This window comes from Ambystoma mexicanum, chromosome 10 (genome assembly GCF_040938575.1).
Source record: "Ambystoma mexicanum isolate Mex_15411 chromosome 10, UKY_AmexF1_1, whole genome shotgun sequence".
Taxonomy (NCBI): Eukaryota; Metazoa; Chordata; class Amphibia; order Caudata; family Ambystomatidae; genus Ambystoma; species Ambystoma mexicanum.
The window spans coordinates 726,804,512-726,825,706 of record NC_090932.1 but is presented as its reverse complement, the minus strand read 5'-3'; the positions used below and the strand labels follow the sequence as shown (position 1 = coordinate 726,825,706).

General features: G+C 49.7%; 1 protein-coding gene across 38 annotated transcripts in view; it reads left to right on the top strand.

The window, feature by feature from the left end:
• LOC138491680 (von Willebrand factor A domain-containing protein 5A-like) overlaps window positions 1-21,195 on the top strand; it is a 925,839-nt gene that overhangs the window by 272,770 nt on the left and 631,874 nt on the right. For all 38 annotated transcript variants that reach the window (XM_069618327.1, XM_069618326.1, XM_069618336.1 and 35 more), the window contains one exon: window positions 2,700-2,844. In XM_069618327.1, the coding sequence (XP_069474428.1) occupies window positions 2,700-2,844 (145 nt within the window). The remainder of the gene's footprint in view (window positions 1-2,699; window positions 2,845-21,195) is intronic.

Genomic DNA, 21,195 nt, shown 5'->3' with positions numbered 1-21,195 from the left:
TGTTGTCGATGCGATTAGCGCCGGCTGTGATAGCACCGACTGTAATAGCGCTGTTACGTTTTAAGTTCAGCGGTATTTGGGCCTACTCGTAATCCGGCAGAGTGGTATTGGTGCCGCTAATTCCATTACCGCTGGGTTTAAGGGCTACCGCCAAACTCGTGATGAGGCATTAAGAAAGACAAACATATTCTTGGTCTCTGTTGCCACAGGTAGAGGAGGGGACCCTGTCTCTAAGCCGGCTATTTCTAAATGGATTGCCAAATGCATCACACTGTGTTACTCTCTTGCCGAAAGAGATTTACCCTTTACGCCTAGAGCTTTTTCGACTCGAGCACAGTAGCTACTATTGCATTTATTGCAAATCTTCCTCTTGATTCTGTTCACACTTTCACTCAACATTGCTGCTTAGACACATACTCTAAGTCTGATTCTCAGGTGAGACATGCGGTGCAAAGACATCTCTTTTACTGTTCCTTTACACATTCCACCACCATCTCCTGCTCGCTAGTCTATGCACAGCATGTGATTCTAAGCAGATTCACAAGCTTCAGAAGACATGCATTACTCACCATAACCGTATTTCTGATGATTGTATCTGCTTAGATCCACATGCGCCCACCCTTCCTCCCCTCTTGGAATAAAAGGAACATAGACATCTTATACGTTCTTTTCTCCTGTACTCAATCACACATTTTGTAAGTCTCCCTCACAGGAGAACAAAACATCTGGTGGAACCTTGACGCGTGGAGGATTTTGGGTACCCTACATGTCACGTTAGGGATAGTGTCGCCAAAGTCGACGTCCCTTTTTGGTCTTCGAAAGAAAGATGCAATACGCTGCGATTACCACTAAATGTCAGACTATATGCACAGCATGTGAATCTAAGTAGATACAATCATCAGAAATAACAATATGGTGAGTAATGTATGTCATATATTCAGTGTACATGGTTTCAAGATCACGCTTATTTAGTCCCTCCTGTCTCAAGAAAGAGATTCCAAGGTGTACAGTGGAATCACTGCTCCCTCTACCACCCAGCCTGAGATCTGCTTCCATGTACATAACAGTAAATTATTGTATATAGTTAAACTGTTAATCTCTACTAGTCCCTCTTTATGCTCCCAATCTTCCCCTACATCACTTGGTTATGATACAAGCTCATTTTGCTTCTCTGTTATTGGATAGCACCCAGATTTGGAAATACGCAGGCTGATGTTGTTACTTGTATACAGTGTTTCTGTTTGAACCACTATATTATCTCAAATGTAGAAATACACTGGGAGAATGTGAAGAAAAACTGTCCTTTGTGCCTCAAATGCTCAGAGACAAATAATATTTGCTTTCCTGAAGTTACGCTGAAGCCAGGTCTTGGCCACTCGCTTCCATGGACCCTCGAAACATGTCTATCCAGAAAGAGGTGTTCATTCTTTGTCCTAGCAATAGGAAGAAATATCTGGAAACTTTGGGCAGATGACTGATAAAACAAATAGATTCAATTATAGCTAGGAGTCTTCTTTCTTTGGCTTTTTTCAAAATATTTGGTTGTTGGGTACATGAGTGGGCCTTATTTAGGAATAACCGACAAGAACCCAACTGGATTATTACATTGAATTTTGTATCATGTTTGTATGTAGCGCTTTTTAACCGGTTTCTTGTGTTTCTAGTCAGGAATCATCTTGACCTGTTTTCTTTTAAAGTGCTTGGAATAATGTGGTCAGGCAGCAACATGAACATCAACCAAAGTGGCATCAGAAAGGCATCACTCCTTTTTTTGTTACATAACACAGTAATACAGCTTAGTATGTAAAGCACTTGCTCCATCCTGTTGAGAGCCATACATTGAGTACAATTAAAGCGGGTAAGGATAATGATATTCTTAAATTGCTTGTAAACGCAAGAGATGGGTTACGAATCGCTATATCCAAACATGATATTGAGGAGTCCGCCACAATGTTTTTGAGTTTTCCCATGTAGTTTAAAGGGGTTCTGTGTGATTTTTTTATGTGAAATTATTGTTAACGAGTTTTGATTAAACTCTTTTGTTGTTTTGCACCTCGTATTGAACCTATAATCCCCTCTCCATGATTTCTTCATGAAGTTTTCGAACATTCCATCTTTGTGCCTCAGAAGTTTTTTCTGTGCTAGTTCATATTCATTCTTCGGAGTGTGTTTGATCTGTGTTCTGTGCCTTTGGGCTGCTCTCTTGGAATGTGTCTGATGTTTGACTCCACATTAGGGTAGTATCCAGTCAATTCATCTAAAACATTAGAGAGTGGTCTATTTCACCATGGACAGTAACGCCGAAAACACTGCAAACATTAAATAAATATATAAAGGGTACTGGGGTAAGGAGTTAAAATGGGTCAGGAGGAGGTTGGGGTGGCGTTATACGGGTGGAAAAACGGGGGGCTTAGAGGGAATACCCCCCAATTCAAAATGTTTTAATAAAATAAAATTCTGCGTGTTCTGGTGTTTTCACTGCGATGAAATGTACCACTCTGTAATTTCCGTCTGTAAAATCACATATAATCCATTACAGGGGTTTTGTTATGGACACACTCTTTCTTAGTTTATCCTCTTACTATGCTATTTGTGCCCTTTGGTGCTTCCTTCAACTCTGCTATCCTATTATGTGACCTATATGATTACATACATCCAATGTGGCCGTGTTTTGAACCCTTGATTTTCGTCTCTGGCAGAGAAAGTGTGCAATACACACAGGACTCCATGACGTCTGCTCTGAAGAAAATAGAAGGCATCAAAGCAGATTTCGGAGGCACTGAGATCTTACAGCCGTTGAAGCATATTTACAGCAAGGCTGAAACACCAGGACATCCTCGGCAGGTAATGTACTAAGGAGGAACTATTGGGATGAAAGTGGCAAGGATGGCATGTTGTGAAAGAAAGAGAGATGAGATAAAACATATAGATAAGAAAGGAATCGGGATAATGATGTGTTATTTATATAGCGCCTTAATCCTCGGAAGGATGAAAGGCTGAGTTGGACTTGCCGGGATTCGAATCACGCTCAGATCGCAGTAGCGAGCGCTCAACCCGCTGAGCTATCTTACCAGCTATGCAATGCAGAAAGAAATCGAGGAAGTATGTGAGTAGAATGGACAGTTTAGAGGAAATTAATAATCATTAAAAGAGCAACACAACGGAACTGTGTCCCCTGCCAGCGCCAGAGTGCTGCACATGCAATGCTTCACATTCTGAGATGGTAATCTCTGGAATTAAAATGGAGCCCTTAGCAACCAGCTAGCTGATGCTCATATGTGGGGACTAATAGGGCCTGACTTACTGTTCATTTTGGCAAGTGCAGACCCATTTGTGCGCCTAAAAAAGTGCACGAGGTTCCCAAGGCATCATAGCCTGCAGGCCCGAGCTCACATGGGGAGGGCCTGCAGGCCTACATGATTAAGACATGGACTCAGTCGTTCCTCTTCGGGAGTCTGCAGCCGGTCTGGTGCACGTGAGCTTCTTCTTCTTGCTGATAGATGTTTATCCATCAGCTCTGATTATTGGATACGGAGGCTTGAGGCTCATTACTCCATCTTCTCGGGTTGAGTGTATAGTCGTGGGTTAGAATTCTTCTTGGTCTTTGTGGACTTGTCACAGTAGGGCTTGTTTCACCAGGTCTTCGCCGTGATAACGTCTGCAGAGGCTCATTTTATTAGCTTGGGCCATGGCCTATGTTAAAAGGGCACTACACAGGGGAGGGACACATTCCCTTAAAGGGGCAACACACACTTGGGAGGGTCACACACCAGAGGTGATGAGAAGCAAGTGTGTCCGCAGATTATTTAATGTATTTTATTTTCAGTGTTTGGGGGCGATTACCTAGCTCCTGGAAGTAGTCCTTTACATCAGATGGGGTTGTAGACATACATTAGGTAGTTACATGGTGTACAATCCTTACAATACAGTATTTATTACCGACGTACCATTTTGGATAGCAAGTTATAGTTGTAACACTGTTGAAGGTGGCGGTGGGTAATGGGTGGCGGTTTTGGAACAGTAGGGTGGGCTGTAAAGGGTGATCATTAGGCCGCATACTGGGCTGGATGGGTTAGGTGGTATTTAACGGGGGATGCTGTATGGCACCCTAGGCAAGAGACAGGTGTAGGCAGGCAAGATGAAACACTTTACTACATATTCATAATTCTGTTTAGCCGTCTTAACCTTCCCTTACCTGTCTCGAGAGGCCCACGCTCAACCTGTGGTTCGTAGATCACCCCAGGGTTTTGCAGCTTTGAAAGGGGTAGAGGGCGGGTAATAAAGGAAGAACCCCAGTCCCATTAAAGAAGGAATGATGGAACTTTAATACTATATTTATAGTTCACAAGGCGACCCAAGGATACTCTGGAAAAGGGTGCTGGTGCACGGTTTCTTTATTATTATGATGTGTCTTATACAGTCTCCAGCTTTGCCTCTGGGTCTGATATGGACAAAGCCGTTCCAGTATACTTGCAGTGTTGGCATTTTTATAAAGAGGGGATTTAAACACAAACATTAAAACCTAACTATCCCTACTTTTAAAAATATCCGTAACTAAAGGAGATGCATAAAAATATAAAAAATAGTCCTAAAAATATACAAAGTCTGTAAAGTGAACTTTATGTAAAACAAAGGGTCCTTTCATGCCCAGTTGATGTCTGCAACTATCTTTTTCCTCTGTGGTCTTAAAATCTTGGGGCACGTGTGCTGTATGAGCCAGGAGAGCAGCAGCAGCAGATGGGTTCCCGCAGCAGATTCCTGATCTGGGCTGCGTATACCTGAGGTTGCCTGCAGTATGTCCTGGCGATGTGGGGTGCCCCGAGGAGTTCTTAAGGCTGTGCCATGTATGGGAGAGGTATACTCTCTGGTGGGACAGCAGTGTAATGAGGCTGCACGGCCTTGCATAGCGGTGGAACCTAAGCCCCCTACAGACAGACACTGACGCAGGTATCCATCCAGGCTCCTCCTTCACTCTGGTGCGCATGCACGGGGATGCTCCTTTTATTCCCACAACGGAGTTACATCACTCCGTCGCAGCCGTAAAGTGACCATGTCACCACACTCCTCCTTTTCCATAACAATTAACATGACATGCAAACCAAAACTGTTAACACATTAACCACACATTAGCAATGCTGGTGGGATCAATAATCACGCCACACCCATCTCTGGTTTTCACCGGTGCAAAACTGGCAACTCATTAATTGTCCAACACATAGACCTTCAAATGGGACGGACAGCACCTGGATTCTCATTGGGGGTACGTCCTACCTGTGCTCCCCCCGGACTCTTCTTCCACACCTGGGCCAGGATCTGTTGACTCTTGCGGGACCCCCCTTTGCTGATTATTTTGGTCTGCCTCACCCCTTACGGGGCTCAGGTCTGCTGTACTCCGGCCACCTAGTTTCTTGAAAAAACTAGAGTTCCAGGTCACTGTCGTCCTCCCGTCGGATGCAGTCACCATCGACCCCTTTACTCCTACCACATCCATCGGCTTTGGGTCATATGGTAGCGAGATCTTGCCTTCCGGGTGCCGGTTCCTGATCAGCACCTCATCTCCCAGGGATATGTCTGGTGGTTGCAGTTTCCTCCTAGAATTCTCTGTCTCATTCTGCATCCTTTGATCTTCGGCCACCTGCTCTTCTCGATCACTCCCGGTGCCCTATCCTCACTGCCTGCAAAAACCCATGCGGGCACCTTCTGAAGAGAGCTTCTGCGGAGGCAACTACTGTGGAGCAGTGCAGAGTGGCCCTATATTCCCTCAGGAACTGATAGAGCGCTCGACGCAGGGATTGCCCTTGTCCATGAGCGATCCTAAACCCCTTGTTCAGGGTCCGCATGAAGCGTTCTGCTTCCTCATTCGCTCAGGCCACAATGGAGATATCTTCCTGTGCCTGATTCCACACTCTTTTAAAACGCTTGCAAAACTCCGTGAAACGGCGGCCCATTATCGGTACACACTTCTCCCGTAAATCCATGAGATGCAAACACCTTCTCCAACATTGGTACAATGTTCACAAACTCCACCTCTGGATACCTGCTCCATTCGTCAATTACCACTAGGAAGTACACATCTCCCTCTACCGATCCAAAATCTATGTGCACCACTTCCCATGGTCCAGTGCCCCTGGGCATCTACTCAATTTGTGGTTCTCTCCACACAGGGGCTGCAGCCTGACACCACAAACAATGCTTCACAAACTCATCCACCAGCTCTTCCAAGTTGGGGAACCACACCTTCATCCTTAAGCGTGACTTGATCTTGGCTGACCCCTGATGCCGCTGATGAGCCAGTGTTATTACTTAGGAGACCAACTCTGATTGCACGAGTGCCTCTGGCCTCTCGATAGCAGCCCTGATTCCGTAAAGGACAATTAGTTCCTCACCTTCCACAGCTGCTCCAGCGCTACCTTCGCATCCTGTGTGCGTTTGTCCAGCCCCATCAGAGCCTACCTCCAATCACCTTTGGCGAGGGCCTCATGGAGTAGGCAGAAGCATTCGTCCCTTGCGGAGCTCTGCGCCAACTCTTGCACGGACATTGAGTTCGGAGTGCTGGACTCCACCAGCCTGACAAATTCTGCAACATCCATCTCTCCTCTACCAGACTCCACTTCAGACTTCCCTGGATGCCTGGGCAGGTAATCTGCGGCATTGTTCACCCCTGGCCGGTACACCAAGCAGACGTACTCCAATAATGACAGCATCCGATGCTCAATTCGAGCCAGTGGCCTCGATGACGATCTGGTCATGATTGGTAGCAATGGCTTACGGTCGGTCACAACTGTCAGTGGTCTCCCGAACGCATATAGCCTGAAATGCATGCACCCCAGAGCACCGCCAGTGCCTCGTGTTCAATCTGGCAATACTGCTGCTCGGTATCCTTCAAGGCTCTGCTCGCAAATGCCACAGGCTGCACCTCACCCTTCGAGTTTTGCTGGGTCAGCACAGCTCCTAGTCCTAAAGGGCTCACATCAACCACAATCTCCGATGCTACAGCTGCGTTAAGAAATGCCATTGCGCTATCGGCCGTGAGGGCTGTCTTGATTTCCTCAAATGCACTCTGTTCCAATGGGCCCCACTGCCACCCGGTATCTTTCTTTGTCAGATTTTGTAACGGTTCGGACAACGTTGCCAGATGCCTGATCAATCGCCCAGAGAATGTCGCCATACCGAGGAAACTTCTTACTTCCGTGACTGACTCCGGGGGCTTTGCCTCCTTGATGTTCTTCACCTTTCTGGGATCTGGCGACACGCCTCCTTGCTAAAACACAAACCCAAAAAACTCAATCTTCTCCTTGAAGAATTCACATTTCTCCTTGTGGAGGGTGAGCCCTAGCGACTTGATCCTCTCAAGTGTCTTTTCTACCCAATCCATATGTTCAGTCTGCAACCCGGCTAAAACTAAAATGTCATCACTGATATTTATGGTCCCTTCCAGATCAGCCAGCACTCCACGTATAATGTTCGTGAAAACCTCAGCAGCCGATGATATGCCTGAGTCGCTTGTACCGGTACAAACCTTATGAGTTGTGAAAGTCGTAATGTAACAGGACTCGGGGTAAAGGACCACCTGCTGATAGCCCGCCCTCAGATCCAGTATAGAAAAAAACTTGCTCTTTGCAGTTCTGCAATGCTATTATCCAGGTTGGGGGTGAGGTGCCTTTCCCGCTTGAGGGCCTTGTTGGACAGGCACATATATACACAAATCCAAACTGACTCCAGTTGTTTCGGTTTCCGTGCCACCACTATTGGGACACCCATGAGGTCGACCCCTCTACTGTCTCAATGATGTCCATCGCCACAACGCGTTCTCATGTCTAGTCCACCTGGTCCCTAAGATGAAACGGCACCCTAATATGGTATGATATGATATGGCATTTATAACGCGCCTATACACAAGTGTTTCAAGGCACGACAAGGCAAGGGATGGGAAACAGAGGGAAGACAGAGACAGCAATCCTACTAGGCCAGGTGTCTTTGAGATCGCACAAGTGCAAGGGATGAGGGAAGGGGAAAACTGCAGGGGAAAGGGGAGGGGGCAGTGCAATGCAGTACATAGGATGACAGTAAGTAAATAAAGAACATAAACAGAAGTGCAGCCAGCTGGTGGCAAGTGCCAGGGTAAGTGCAGACATCAGGTGTCAAGTCCTAGTAGGGGCTGTAGGGATACAGAAACAGTCCCCGAGTGCAAGGGTTGCCAGGGGGGCAGTGCAGGTGTGCAACTGGCGGGGGGACCTGGGCCTGAGATCAGAGGGTAGCCAGGTAAACCAGTGCAGTTTCAGATTCAGCCAGGAGATCAGCATGGGAGAGGGGGAGAGAAAGCAGAAGCAAAGAGGAAGGTCTTGATGTGTTTCCAGAACCAGAGATGGTTCTCCTCAAGTTTCAGAGAGGCAGGGAGGCTGTTCCAGAGGGAGGCCCCAGCAGAAAAAAGAGATCTGCCACCAACTCGCTGCTTGGAGAAGCGACTAACCCTAAGGGAGTTGGAGGCGGATGAGCGAAGAGCTCCAGAAGGAAGATATTAGTTGAAATTATTGAGGTCCCAGACCCCAAAAGGCCTTCTGGACAATGCAGAGGGTTTTGAACTTAATCCTAACCGCCACTGGGATCCAGTGCAGAGATTTCAGTCCTGGAGAGATGCGATCCCTGGGCAGGAGCACCCTCCTGTGCTTAAGGGCCACCGGGCGGATGGACCCACAAACCCACACAGTTTCGAACTTCCACAGCACTTTGTGAATGTCCTCCACGTAGACTCCATATGTAAAACAGAAAATCTTGAGGGCCTCTGCTGCGCCACAACTCAGCAGAGGGTTCTTGCTGACATCAGTGACAAAGAATCTCACCTTGATGGTGTTTGGCCCATGACCCACTTATGAGACGAACGCCCCTTTGAGCGGCAACAGTTGTGTACCTCCAAAGGTGAAAATTCTCGCTTTCACCCGGGCCAAGACTGTCAGGCCATGTAACGCCCCATAGTGTTCCATGGCCATCACACTCACGGATGCCCCTGTATAAATCGGTACCGGGATTTCACATTCATCAACAGACACTGCACATCTCGGCTGCCTCTTTTTCTTGCCCGTAGGTCGCTGAGACTGGAGATAAAGAACACATCCTCCTCGTCCTCTGGATCGGGACATTGGTGTGGCTGATCCTCATCTTGATCTACCAGGGCCAGCCTCAGAAAATGTCTCTGAACAAACATGCCCAGCTTGGCAGGGCCTCTTGGTACGACTACTGGCCCAGGGGCTTTGCACACGCGCAAAAAATGATCGACTGCCCCACATCTCCCACACACTCGCCCTTTTGCAGGACATTGAACCACGTGTGGAAGGTCATATCCGCATAGAGTGCAATGAGTTGGCATCTCAGGTCCCCCGTCTCTTCTAGGGTCCTTTCCACGCTGTACACCCCTGGTGCCTTCTTGGCGCTCTATCGCACAGACGTCCTCCAGCCTCACCATCTTCCTGGCTTCATCCATCATGGAAGCATTCGTGTCTGCTAGTTCATAGGATTGCCCCAGTTCTAGAATTCGCCCCAGGGTGAGCCCTGATTCCCTCAGGACCTGTCGCAGCATCTTTCCGAGGGCACACCCTTGAATTAACTGGTTGCGCACCATCTCCTCCTCATAGTTCCAAGCACATGTGGCTGCCAGCTGCCATGGAAATAGTCCAGCAACTCGTCATCCCTCTGCTTAGCTGGGCACATTACAAACCTCTCACTATCCACATTCACCAGTGGAATGAAATGGGCCTTCAGTCTTTTGCCGCCCAATAGGAGTCATCCTCCGGCTGCAGCGTCTCAAAAATGTTCAATACCGCTGGTCCTGCAGCGTACAAAAGTGTCAACTTCATCGCCTGATCATTCACCTCCCCTACTGCTGCGAAAATACATTTCCAGGCGCTTCAACCATAGCTTCCACCTGGAGCTCAGAGCTGCCGGCACACCAGATACATCAAATTCTGGCTTTGGAGCCAGTGAGCCCTGCTGTCGATGCATTAGGACCACCGCTGGAACACCTGCGGCCACCACTCCCGCGGCTGCCACCTGCCCGTCCTGCATGCTGGCGCAGCAATCTGCTCAGCAAGGCCACACCGAGTGGATAGAGGACCGCAACTCAGTGGGACCGCTGTAAGGTCTTCACACGATTCCTCCACCAATCAAGCCACAGTTCCAAACACGCTTAGAGTAGGAGGAAAAGAAAAACGTTTAAAACTCCCACTGCATGTCAGAAGGGGAAAGAAAAGAAAAAAATCATTTTTTTTGTTGAAAATGCGCACTCTCCAGTGCTGCAAAAAGTATCCGAGAGGCACATGTGCACTTCCTTAGCAAGGAAGCCGCAACCTCTGCCTGGCCGGCATTACAGTGTGTGTCTCACCTTCCCCTCGTGTGCCGACACTGCTACGGAGTGGATCGCTCACCAGTTCCATTACTCCGTCAATTTTTTCATCACCTCGGTAGGAGCAAATTATCCCCTCGTTTCTATTGTAATGAGGCCTTGCATAGCGGTCGCCCCCGGTGTTATATGGCCACCCGTGCCGCGGGCGGCCCACACGCATGCATGCACACACGCACTCATACAGAGAGGCACGGGACGCGAGGCTGCCTGTTACGCGTCCCGGCGGCAACTGCCCGCACGGACGCCGTTTATTCACCTGCGCATGCGCGGGCCCAACCGAGGCTCGCGCATGCGCTATGCTACACTGGGACATCACATCCCTTCTTTTTTTAACAACAAAACAACATAACATTATGGTGCAGCACCAAACATAACTGGTAACACATGAACGGGATCCCACCCGCCACTGTTGACGGCCCATTGCAATCTCGGCTCAGTCTCCTGAGTCCAGGACATAGTCCTTGAGATGAGCAGGCAGTCTCCGGCCACTGCGCTTGGGATACCTTGCAGTGATCGTTGGTGTTCCAGGGGCCCTGTCCCCAGAAGGGGCGACGGCACCAGTGGGATCATCAATCGGACCCTCGGGGACTGCCTCCTGGCTAGGCCCATCCTCCTGACCCACGGTATCTGTTGCCGTGTCCACTTTTTTGAAAAAGGATCTGTTGCGGGTGACCGTGCCGCTTTCACAGGCCGCCGTCACCATGGTCCCTTCACATGGGTGACTTTCCACGGGCGGGGCTCATATGGTAAAGATAGCTTGCCCACAGGGTGTCTGTTCCGAACGAGCACGGAGTCCCCCATGCACACTTCCTTGTCTTGCAGACCTCGTCTCTCGCTTTCCTTCTGATTGCACGTGGCGGGCTCTTCTCGAACCTTCTCATTGTCTATGACGCCTGGACTCCTCCCCTCAACTTCCGGTATCATTCCACTCGGGCACCGCCCAAACAGCGCCTCCGCAGGGGCAACCCCCGTGGACTGGTGGGGCGTGGTTCGTACTCTCGCAAAAATTCCACTAGCTTCATCGGAAGGTCATCACCCCCAGTGGCAGAAATCCTGAGTACTTTGTTTAAAGTACGCATTAGCCTTTCGGCCTCTCCGTTGGCGTGGGGCCATAGCGGGGATACCTTGCGGTGATGTATCCCCCTTTCCCGGAGATATTGGGCAAACTGGCTGCTGGTAAAAAGCAGTCCATTATCAGAGCAAAGTATCTCGGAAAGCCATGTGTGGCGAACATCTTGTCCAGGGCTCTCGTGGTAAACTCAGTCGCCGTCGACTCCACCACATCCACCTCCGGGTATCTAGACCATTGATCCACGGCCACCAGGAAATACATGCCACGACCCGTCGAGCCGAAATGTACGTGGACAGTTCCCCACGGCTTCTCACTTCGCTCCATCGAGCTTATCGGTGGGACTTTGTCTCCTGGGGTTGCCGCCTGACATGCCAGGCACCTTCTCACGAAACTCTCGACCCTCCCCTCCAAATCCGGAAACCACACCTTAGGCCGTAGTCACGCTTTGGTCTTGACAACCCCTTGATGCCCGATGTGTGCTAGCTCCAACACCCGCATCCTTAAGGCCTGTGGGATCACGATTTGCCGCCCTCTGAGGATCAGTCCATCATCCGAAATAGAGAGCTCATCCCTGACCCTCCAGAGTGCCTGAAGATCCCTTTGGGCTTCCGGCTGACGTCGGGAGTTGTTGCGCAGCACCTCTCTCCAATCTCCACTCCTTACTGCTGCTTTGATTATGCCGAAGACCTCATCCTTGGAGGACTCAGTCACAATGGCTAGCCTTGTCAGCGCCACTGGTAGCGCCCCATCTATCACATGACAGAGCAGCCCTTGGCAGTCCGACACACCGCTGTCCTTGTCGATGTTCTCCGAATTCGGGTGACGTGAGAGATAGTCCGCCGGGTTGTTGGTGCCCGGTCTATATATCAGTCGAACCCCATACTCCATCAGGGCCAGCATCCACCTCTCAATCCTGGGTGGTGGCTTCGACGACACACCCACTAGGATGGGTAGCAGCTGCTTGTGGTCTGTCACCACTACCACGAGCTTGCCCAGGATGTAGAGGCGAAAATGGTGACAGTCCCACAGGATGGCCAGTGCCTCTCTCTCAATTTGCGAATATCGCCACTCGGTGTTGGAGAGAGCCTTGCTCACATACGCGATGGGCCGCATGTCCCCTCTTTCATCTGGCTGCAATAGTACTGCCACAACACCCACGGGACTGGCATCGACCACAATCTCCGATTCCACGGCAGGGTTAAAGTACGCCTGTTGGGTGTCCTGACCCATGTTTGAGCTATCATGCTGCAACATTTGGTGCTGTGGGCTTAGAAAATCCAAGATGGCCAAAAAGCCCACATGTGCGCCAGAATCCAGGAGAACCACGCAGTTTGTGCGCACACCAAAATGGTTACCTAACTTGCCACCCACCAGTGTAAAGAAAGATCTTTGTTAAAAACATCCACTGTTACTGATGTCAAGAAGTTGCTGAAATCGTGGCCCATCGGACCACTTTAAAGATTCAACCCTTTTGTGGGGTTCCACATAACCATTTTACTGTAAGGAGCCCCAACAATGTTAAGCAAGGATTATTTACTACCATGTAAGAACCATTCCTGTTTGGAATGCATTAATCCAAGAAAGATCCCAAAAATGGATGCAGTACCAACAAAATCCTCAAGGCGGCGCTAGCGGTCTAAACTCTGACAGGAGAACTGAGTGCAGTTGCTGACAAAGGAATTTGACTCAGCTGACTTCAAAGGCTGCATTTTAATCAAAAATTAGCCACCTGCTGTTCCCAGAGGCCAGAAGCCTGGGAAACCCTCTCACCTCAAGAGATTCACACCACAGCCCAGGATATCACATGGTCATAATAACCAAATGCAAAGTGACCCCCTGGTCTGCTGACCTCAGCCTCCTGGAGACCACACAATAGGCTCTTGCACTTGAATAGAATATGTTGATTTTGACTGTTTCCTGTCAACAAAGGCCTGCCTGCCAGCAGAGGCATGGTCACTGACCCACCCAAGTCTTGGAGGCGGACTCCAACACCCTGAGAACTGAATTGAAAGCAAAATATATATTTTACAGAAACACTGATAACTCTTTGTAATCAAATGACAGGAATGTATAACTTTGAGAGCCTTGATTTAAAAAATGTACCTTCGATTCAAGCCCAAACTCCAATTTGTGTGATGTTCTGGGGCAAAACCCCGCTATTTATTGACACCGCATACTCTATGTTTAAGCTAGAGGAATGGGAATTTACTGGAGTAGGTATGGACAGCCTGCGTATATGTGTATAACTTTTAATGAAGAACCAAGGTTGCATAACCCACTAAAATCGAAAATAAGTTGCCATTTTTGAATGCAAGCCCTCAGGAAGAGCAGATTTGGGACAGAGACTACCTCATGTGATAGGTAATATGTACATGCAATGACAAACCACTGTGTATTTGAGAAATGTGTATTTTGATCAAATATAGATTTGTGGGCAAACGGACCAGGGGAGGATCCTCTGACCCATAAAACCTACAGCATCACTCTGACTCACATTTCCTTCCCCCAATCATGGGAGAGGGGAGAAATGGGCCAATGACAGGTAGAAAGGGGCAGGCTTAGCTAGGCCCAGGCACACACCCACTTTCAAAACACGTAAAAAGAGACTGCTGGGACAGGTAGAGATTCAATTCCATTTGCTGCGGAGCATGCTGACCGACGACTTCACATCCAGAGATCCTACACTTAGACTTCCAAGCTAAACAGAGACTACAGAACTTTGAACCAAGAAGGCCCACTGCAAGCAAAGTATTTGTCAGCAGGCCCAAAAATCATTTGCAGACTATTCACAGCCAGGCCCAGCTGTTGATTCTGGCCTGAAACCCTGTGCCAGAAAGATCCAGAAGCAGTGCTGTACCCAGAGAAAGCAGAGCAGTATCCAGAACCAGAGGCCAGAGATCCAGAGTGACCCAGACCGCTGTGAGCAGAACCAGAGAGCTGACCCAGATCACTGTGAAGTGCCGAGACCAGAACCGGAGTCCAGTCCAAAACCTGACCAGATCCGTGGCGAGGCCTATTTCAAAAATATATTGTGAATACCTAGCAGAACTGTGCAGAACCAATCTCTTAGTTAAAATAATCTAATCCAAACTATTTTGATCTAACCAGAACTGCCTCCTAACTGTCACCTGTCATTTGTAAAGCTGCACCACTGTCATTTGTCAATTCTGCAGCTGCAAAGCTGTAACCTGTCGCTTTGAACTTCTAAAATTTCAAATCCGAAAAACAACCTTCACAAAATCGTTCATACCTCCGTAACCGATTGTGAACTTGATTTAACTTTCCTCTGAAAGCTTAGAATCTCAGCTTTTCAACAAGCTTAGGACCGACTTGCTACTCCTTATACTTTTGCCGTAATAAGTGATTCACGCATTCGTGAATTTTGCCGCGATTTGGTTAAAAATCCAGCCACGTGTAACCATCAGCAGTCATTTCTTTCCTTGCTAAAAATTTGTTGCCTCTTAATCACCATCTCTGTATCATTGCTAAAGTGAGCCTGAACTCATCCCTAGTATCTCTCACTCACCCTGAACCTCCTAAAGGGAATTAAAAGCATTTTCAGCATATTTCTCACTACATTGTCACCATATTCAAAGCACTTTGCCTGTGTTTCAAAACTCCTATCTGTTGTATAAGCTGCGGGGGGGGGGGGGGGGGGGAAATTGAACTGCATTCTATTTGATTGCATTCCTAAGAATTGTGTGCTCTCAGCTTCATCTCCTTACACTGCATAAAGGGGGGGGGGGTGAATTGTCCAAGAAAGTGATTATATTGTCTTTTGCTGAAATCCTATCAAGTTATTTTCTGTACTGCATTTTCATTCCACATTGCATCTATTTGAAACCATAAAAGTATTGTTGCTATCTTATCCACCCTATACCCACTCATCATTGATTATGAAGAAGTGTGCTAGTGCCAGACTATCCATTATTGATTACTGCTCAGATTAAGTGTGATATTCAATTATTAATTCATTATAAAAGTGTGATATATATATATATATTGTTTAAATTCTCAAATAAACCTTTTAAACTTGCAAAACAGAACTACTTCTTGGCTCAGTGGGGTCAGGGGAATTCCAAGAGAGGGGTGTTATATAGGGGTAGTCATCCAGAACTCATGAACTGGACACAAAGATATATCAATAAGGGTTTCCATTCAGTATCCCAGACTAGGCATTGACTTAGCTGTAGTGTTGAATTGAATCCTCTTACACGCCATCGTGTCCCCATCCGACAGGGCGTACTTGAGGGCCTGGAACGCCTCCTGTTCTCTGCTTTCCCACTTCCACATGGCATCATTCCTGGTCAATGGTCTTAGGGGCTCAGATAAGGAAGCCAAACCCTTGATGAAGCGCCCACAGTAATTCACCATCCCCAGGAAGCTCCTTACCTCCGTGGGGGACGATGGTGCCGCTGCTTCACGAATGTCTCTGATCTTTGCCGAGTCAGGTGACACACCCGCTGCGTGAAAAATGAATCTGAAAAACCCAATCCGGTCTTTAAAGAATTGACACTTTTGATGGTGCAGGGTAAGACCCAGATCGTTCAGCCTTTTCAGCGTGTTCTCGAGCCTCTTCATGTGCTCTGCTTCCAAGTCGGCGAATACCAAAATGTCATCACTCATGTTCAAAACGCCTTTTAATCCTGCGAGCGCCCCTCTTATGGTGTTCTGGAATACTTCGGCAGCGGATGAAATGCCAAAACTCAGGCGCTTAAATTGGTAAAGACCTTCGTGTGTCGTGAAAGTAGTGATGAATCTAGAGTCAGGGTGGAGCTCCAGCTGGTGATAGCCCGCTCGTAGATCCAATTTCGAGAAGACTTTCGCCCCCTGCAACTCCCCTATGATATCATCGAGGGTCGGCGTTAGGTGTCTCTCCCTCTTAATTGCGGCATTAGGGAGGCGCATGTCTACACAAATTCTCACTGCCCCCGGCTGTTTTGGCTTGGGTGCGACCACTATGGGTGAAACCCAGGGCGTCGGCCCTTCCACCCTCTCGATAATATCCATGCTGACAAGCGAGCGAAGCTCCTCCTCCACCTTTTCACGAAGATGGAATGGGATCCGCCTATGCTTGAGGGCCGTTGGCCTGATCGTGTCATCAATGTGTAGACGCACCGGGGGTGCCTTCAGCTTCCCGACCCCTTCAAAAATGCCTGCAAACCTGTCCAGCAGCGTTTCAATGTCCACTTGATAGACCTCCCTTGCAAAGTGAACCAGGCTCAGGGCTTAGGATGCCGCACAGCTGAGTAGAGAGTGGGGACTCACATCTGTGACGAAGAATCGGGCCTTTATGGTTTTCCGGCCCCTGGACACAGGCGCTACGAACAAGCCCCTGATAGGAAGCGGAGTGTCCCCGCCAAACGTGAAGATCTTTGCAGTTGAAACGTCTAGCGCAGGAGGCCCCGGGATCCGCTGGTAATAATCCGAGGCAAGCACAAAGACTGAGGCCCCTGTGTCGATGAGTACTTGTGTCGGCACTCCCTGAATGTCCACAACACATTCGGGCTGCCTCTTACTCCTTGCCCCTGAAGCAATGCTCGAGATGAAGAAAACTTCTCTTCCTCTTCAGCTAACTGTAGTCTTTGCATTTCCTGCTCCAAGACTGTGATGCTCCTCTGCCTCCTCGAACCACCACCCCGTGCCCTGGCCTGGCCCCTCTGCACCGACACCGGAGCAGGGGTGCGACACATCCGGGCATAGTGTCCGGGTCCATTGCATCGGCCACATGACCTCGACTTGGCCGGACACTCCTCCGAGTGGGGCAAGTCATATCCGCAGTATTGGCAGATAGAGTCAGACCCCATTGGAGGGCGAGTCTCTTGCTTTCTCTGCCCCCACTTGTCTTTCGCCATAGCCCGTTTCCCGACAGCAAACGCATCCTCAGATGCCCCCGGACGCACTGCTGCGTCCATTTTAGCACCTCTCGACTCTGCCAGTTCGTACGTTCTGCCACTGTCCAGGATTTGCTGCAGGATCCAGCCCGGTTCCCTCAACACTTGTCTCTGTAACTTGCCAGATATACATCCTTGGAGATCCTGATTCCTTATCATAGATTCATCATTGTCCCATCGACAAGTGGTGGCCATCAATCGCAGTCGAGCACAAAACTGATCAAGTGACTCCTCTTCCCGCTGTTTCTCCCCACAGAAGAGAAATCTCTCGTAATCCACATTGGAGAGCGGTATAAAGTAGTTTTCCAAAGCAGTCTTGACTGCAGCATAGGTGACTACCTCCAGGTTAAGGGACTCACATATGCGTATGACCTCCAAACCTGCCGAATACAACAGGGTGGCCCTCTTCGCATCATCATCGGTTATCCTGGTCGCTGTAAAGTACATATCAAGTTTTTTCATCTATAGCAACCATCTTGGGCCCAATTTCGAAGGGGGACCTGACACATCAAACTCTTGCATCGGCAGTAAAGACCCCTGTTGTGTTTTCTCTACCACTGCCGCAACTTCCGCCTCTCCGTCGGTCCTTCCATGTTTACAGGTCGCACAGGCACCTCCCTGTGGCTTAGAGGCCACAAACCTGACTTGGGTGGGCAGTGCACGTACCTCTAATTACTGTCCGGTGACAAACAACGTGTCCTTGCTCCCTTTCTGGCGCTTAGTGTCTGTCAGAAGTGGGCCGCCCTCTGGGTGTCGAAGACGGTCAAAAGTTTCCAAAAATTGTTTATGAGGTGGTAGAAGCAGCGCACAAGCACCTTTTCAGGCCGCTACTGCTGTATACCAGCTGCTAGAACATCAACGAAATGCTCCCGCCGGGTCCGTGACTCACCACGTCGTAACGTCGCTGATGGTCAACATGCCGTGTGCATCGAGCGAACGCTCCGGTGGCGTCCCGCCTCGTCTCCAGTTGTTATATGGCCACCCGTGCCGCGGGCAGCCCACACGCATGCATGCACACACGCACTCATACAGAGAGGCACGGGACGCGAGTCTGCCTGTTACGCGTCCCGGCGGCAACTGCCCGCACGGACGCCGTTTATTCACCTGCGCATGCGCGGGCCCAACCGAGGCTCGCGCATGCGCTATGTTACACTGGGACATCACACCCAGGAGCCCCACAGACACTGACGCAGGAATTCCATCCGGGCTCCGCCTAGCGCTCTGGTGCGCATGCGCGGGGATGCCCCTTTTATTCCTGTGACAGAGTTACATCTCTCACCACACGCAGGAGGGGCCAGAGAACGTGTCCGAGCCCCAATTGTGTAAGCCAGCAGCAGCCCGGGCATCTTATGCTTGGGGGTGGGGGCAGTGGCAACGTTTTACTCCCTGGCAACGTGTCTTGATCAGATCAGGAAGGGAAGCAGGGCCCACCCAAGTGAGGATGGGAGCGGGACCCGCCCGAGTGAGGAGATGGACGCAGAGTTCTCTCAGTGGGCTGTGGCGCTCCCATACTCTGAACCCTGGCAGACAGTGATAAAACATTGTGCTGCACTCCTCTTGGCAATGGTGATCTGCGTAGGGAAAGGAGGTCCGGGCTTTGGTGGTGACAGATGCACACCACTACTCCTGGCTGCAGGGCGCCACATTGATCGAATTCCCGGGCTGCGGCAGTCTGGGCCCCACAGTGATTGAGACAGGATCAACCCAGATATCATTTTAATAAGCCGTGGAGCCGGGCCTCACCTCCGAATTGGGGGATCAGGCTCTAACTGATTTAACAGCACTCTGCTTGTGCCTTATTTAATATTCAATATTGTTTTCATTTGAAAGGCCCCTCGCATGGCAGGTGCGATGGGGGACAATTTATTTTAGGTGTAGCTCATGGGGTTTATTGCCTGTACCACCACATTATTATTTTTTAACCTGAATGCTTCACATGGAAGCCCCGATTTTAAGGAGGCAGAGTGAAAGAGGGTGGGGTGGGGGGGTCACAGGTATCTTACTAGGTGCGAAGAAGGTGCTTCTTGAAGAACAGTGTCATGATTTCTTGTCTGGATTTCATATTGGTGGGGACGAGTCTGATGTGGACGGGCAAATTGTTCCACATTTGCACAAAATGCCCACATATGTATGAATGGGTGGGCAGGAAGGAGAGGTACACACAGTTACTGCTAACTTGCTAATGAAAAATGAGTCTGGACTTGGTCAGGCAACTCAGATTAATTACACAGCTGCAGGCCCACAAAAGACATGGGCCCTCATTACGACCCTGGCGGAAAGTGACTGACCGGACCGCCACAGCGTAAATAGCGTTTCCGCCATTGCACGATGGAGCAAAGTGCGGCCCATTCCGACCCATCGGGCACGAGCACCACGCCATGGCGGAAGTGCAAAGTCCGCGATGGCGGAAATGACCCCAAAACGACCCACACCGCCGCCGTACGGCGCCCTAGGTGCAATACCGCCACCCATCACAGCGGACACCGCAGTGAGCGCCAACCGGAAAGTACGGTGACCGTAAATATACGGAAACGGAAGTAAAAACATGGGCCCGGAGCGGGAAACATCCCGCCGTACACCTATAAAACCACAAAATCCACACAACCACTAAAAACACTACCCTGAGACACACCCCAACCCGTCATCCACCCTAGCGAAACCAAGAAAAATGGGAAAAGTAGCGAAGAAAGCGTGCGACCGCAAGCGGCAGGTCCACTTCTCCCGTGAGGAACTCACCGTGCTAACAGAGACCCTCCAGGAGAATGCTGCCGTCGTCTTCTCCACGCAAATGACCAGGACGGCACTTGCGAACAAGAAGGCCATATGGGCTCTGGTGGCACAGCGTGTAAGTGCGGTGGGGACCGCACCCCGCAACCCACAGCAATGCAGAAAGCGATGGGACGACCTGCGGATACGCGTCCGCAGCATACTTTCTGCCAACCGCAACATTGCCACAGCCACCGGGGGAGGTCCTGAATCACCCATCAAGTTGACCCCCTGGGAAGAAATCTGTGCCTCCACCATCGGAATGGAGAGCATAGAGGGAGTCGGAGGGATGGAGAAAGGAGTGCAGACATCCGAAGATTCAGGTAGGTGGGCCAAATAAAACAATGCTAAATCCACAATGTCCAATCATGTGAAGTACCATGTGTCCACATAGTGCAACAGAAACACATGTCCAGGAGAACGTCCACACACATCGGCCTGATAGCGCACTTTAAAACTCACAATAAATACATAAATAATTAAAAACCCCTAAAACACCCACTACACGTGCAGCAGGCACACCCTAACTGCAGGCTGCCAAACAACTGCACCCTCACTCCACACACAAATGAAAGCACCTCCAAGGCCCCGACCCAAATCACCCTCAGGTACCACCCCAATGCATGTGATACAATGCCATTCCAATACCCACAGACCCATTAATAACCCTCGCCCTCCTTTACTCCACCACAGGGTCCGATCCAAACGACGAGCATCAGGACACCCCTACCAGCACACCTGCAAAGAGGGCCAAGACCAACGGCCAAAGACCCTCCACCTCAGCTGCACGCATCAAGACACGGCAGCAGCACAAATCAGGTGGCAGCACAGAGGAGGGAACATCAACAGGCACCCCAGCAGCCAGCATGCCCACAACACCACCACCACAGGTCCCCCCAACGGATGCCACAGAAGGCACTGCCTCTGGTGGCAGCAGCACCATAGGTGACACCCCATTGATGGCAGCATGCTCCGACACAGAAGACGGGGATGTCGAAGTCAGATCCATCCATGACCTGTCCCAATCCCCCTGTCTGTCCCATCCCGTACAACATGAGGATACCACG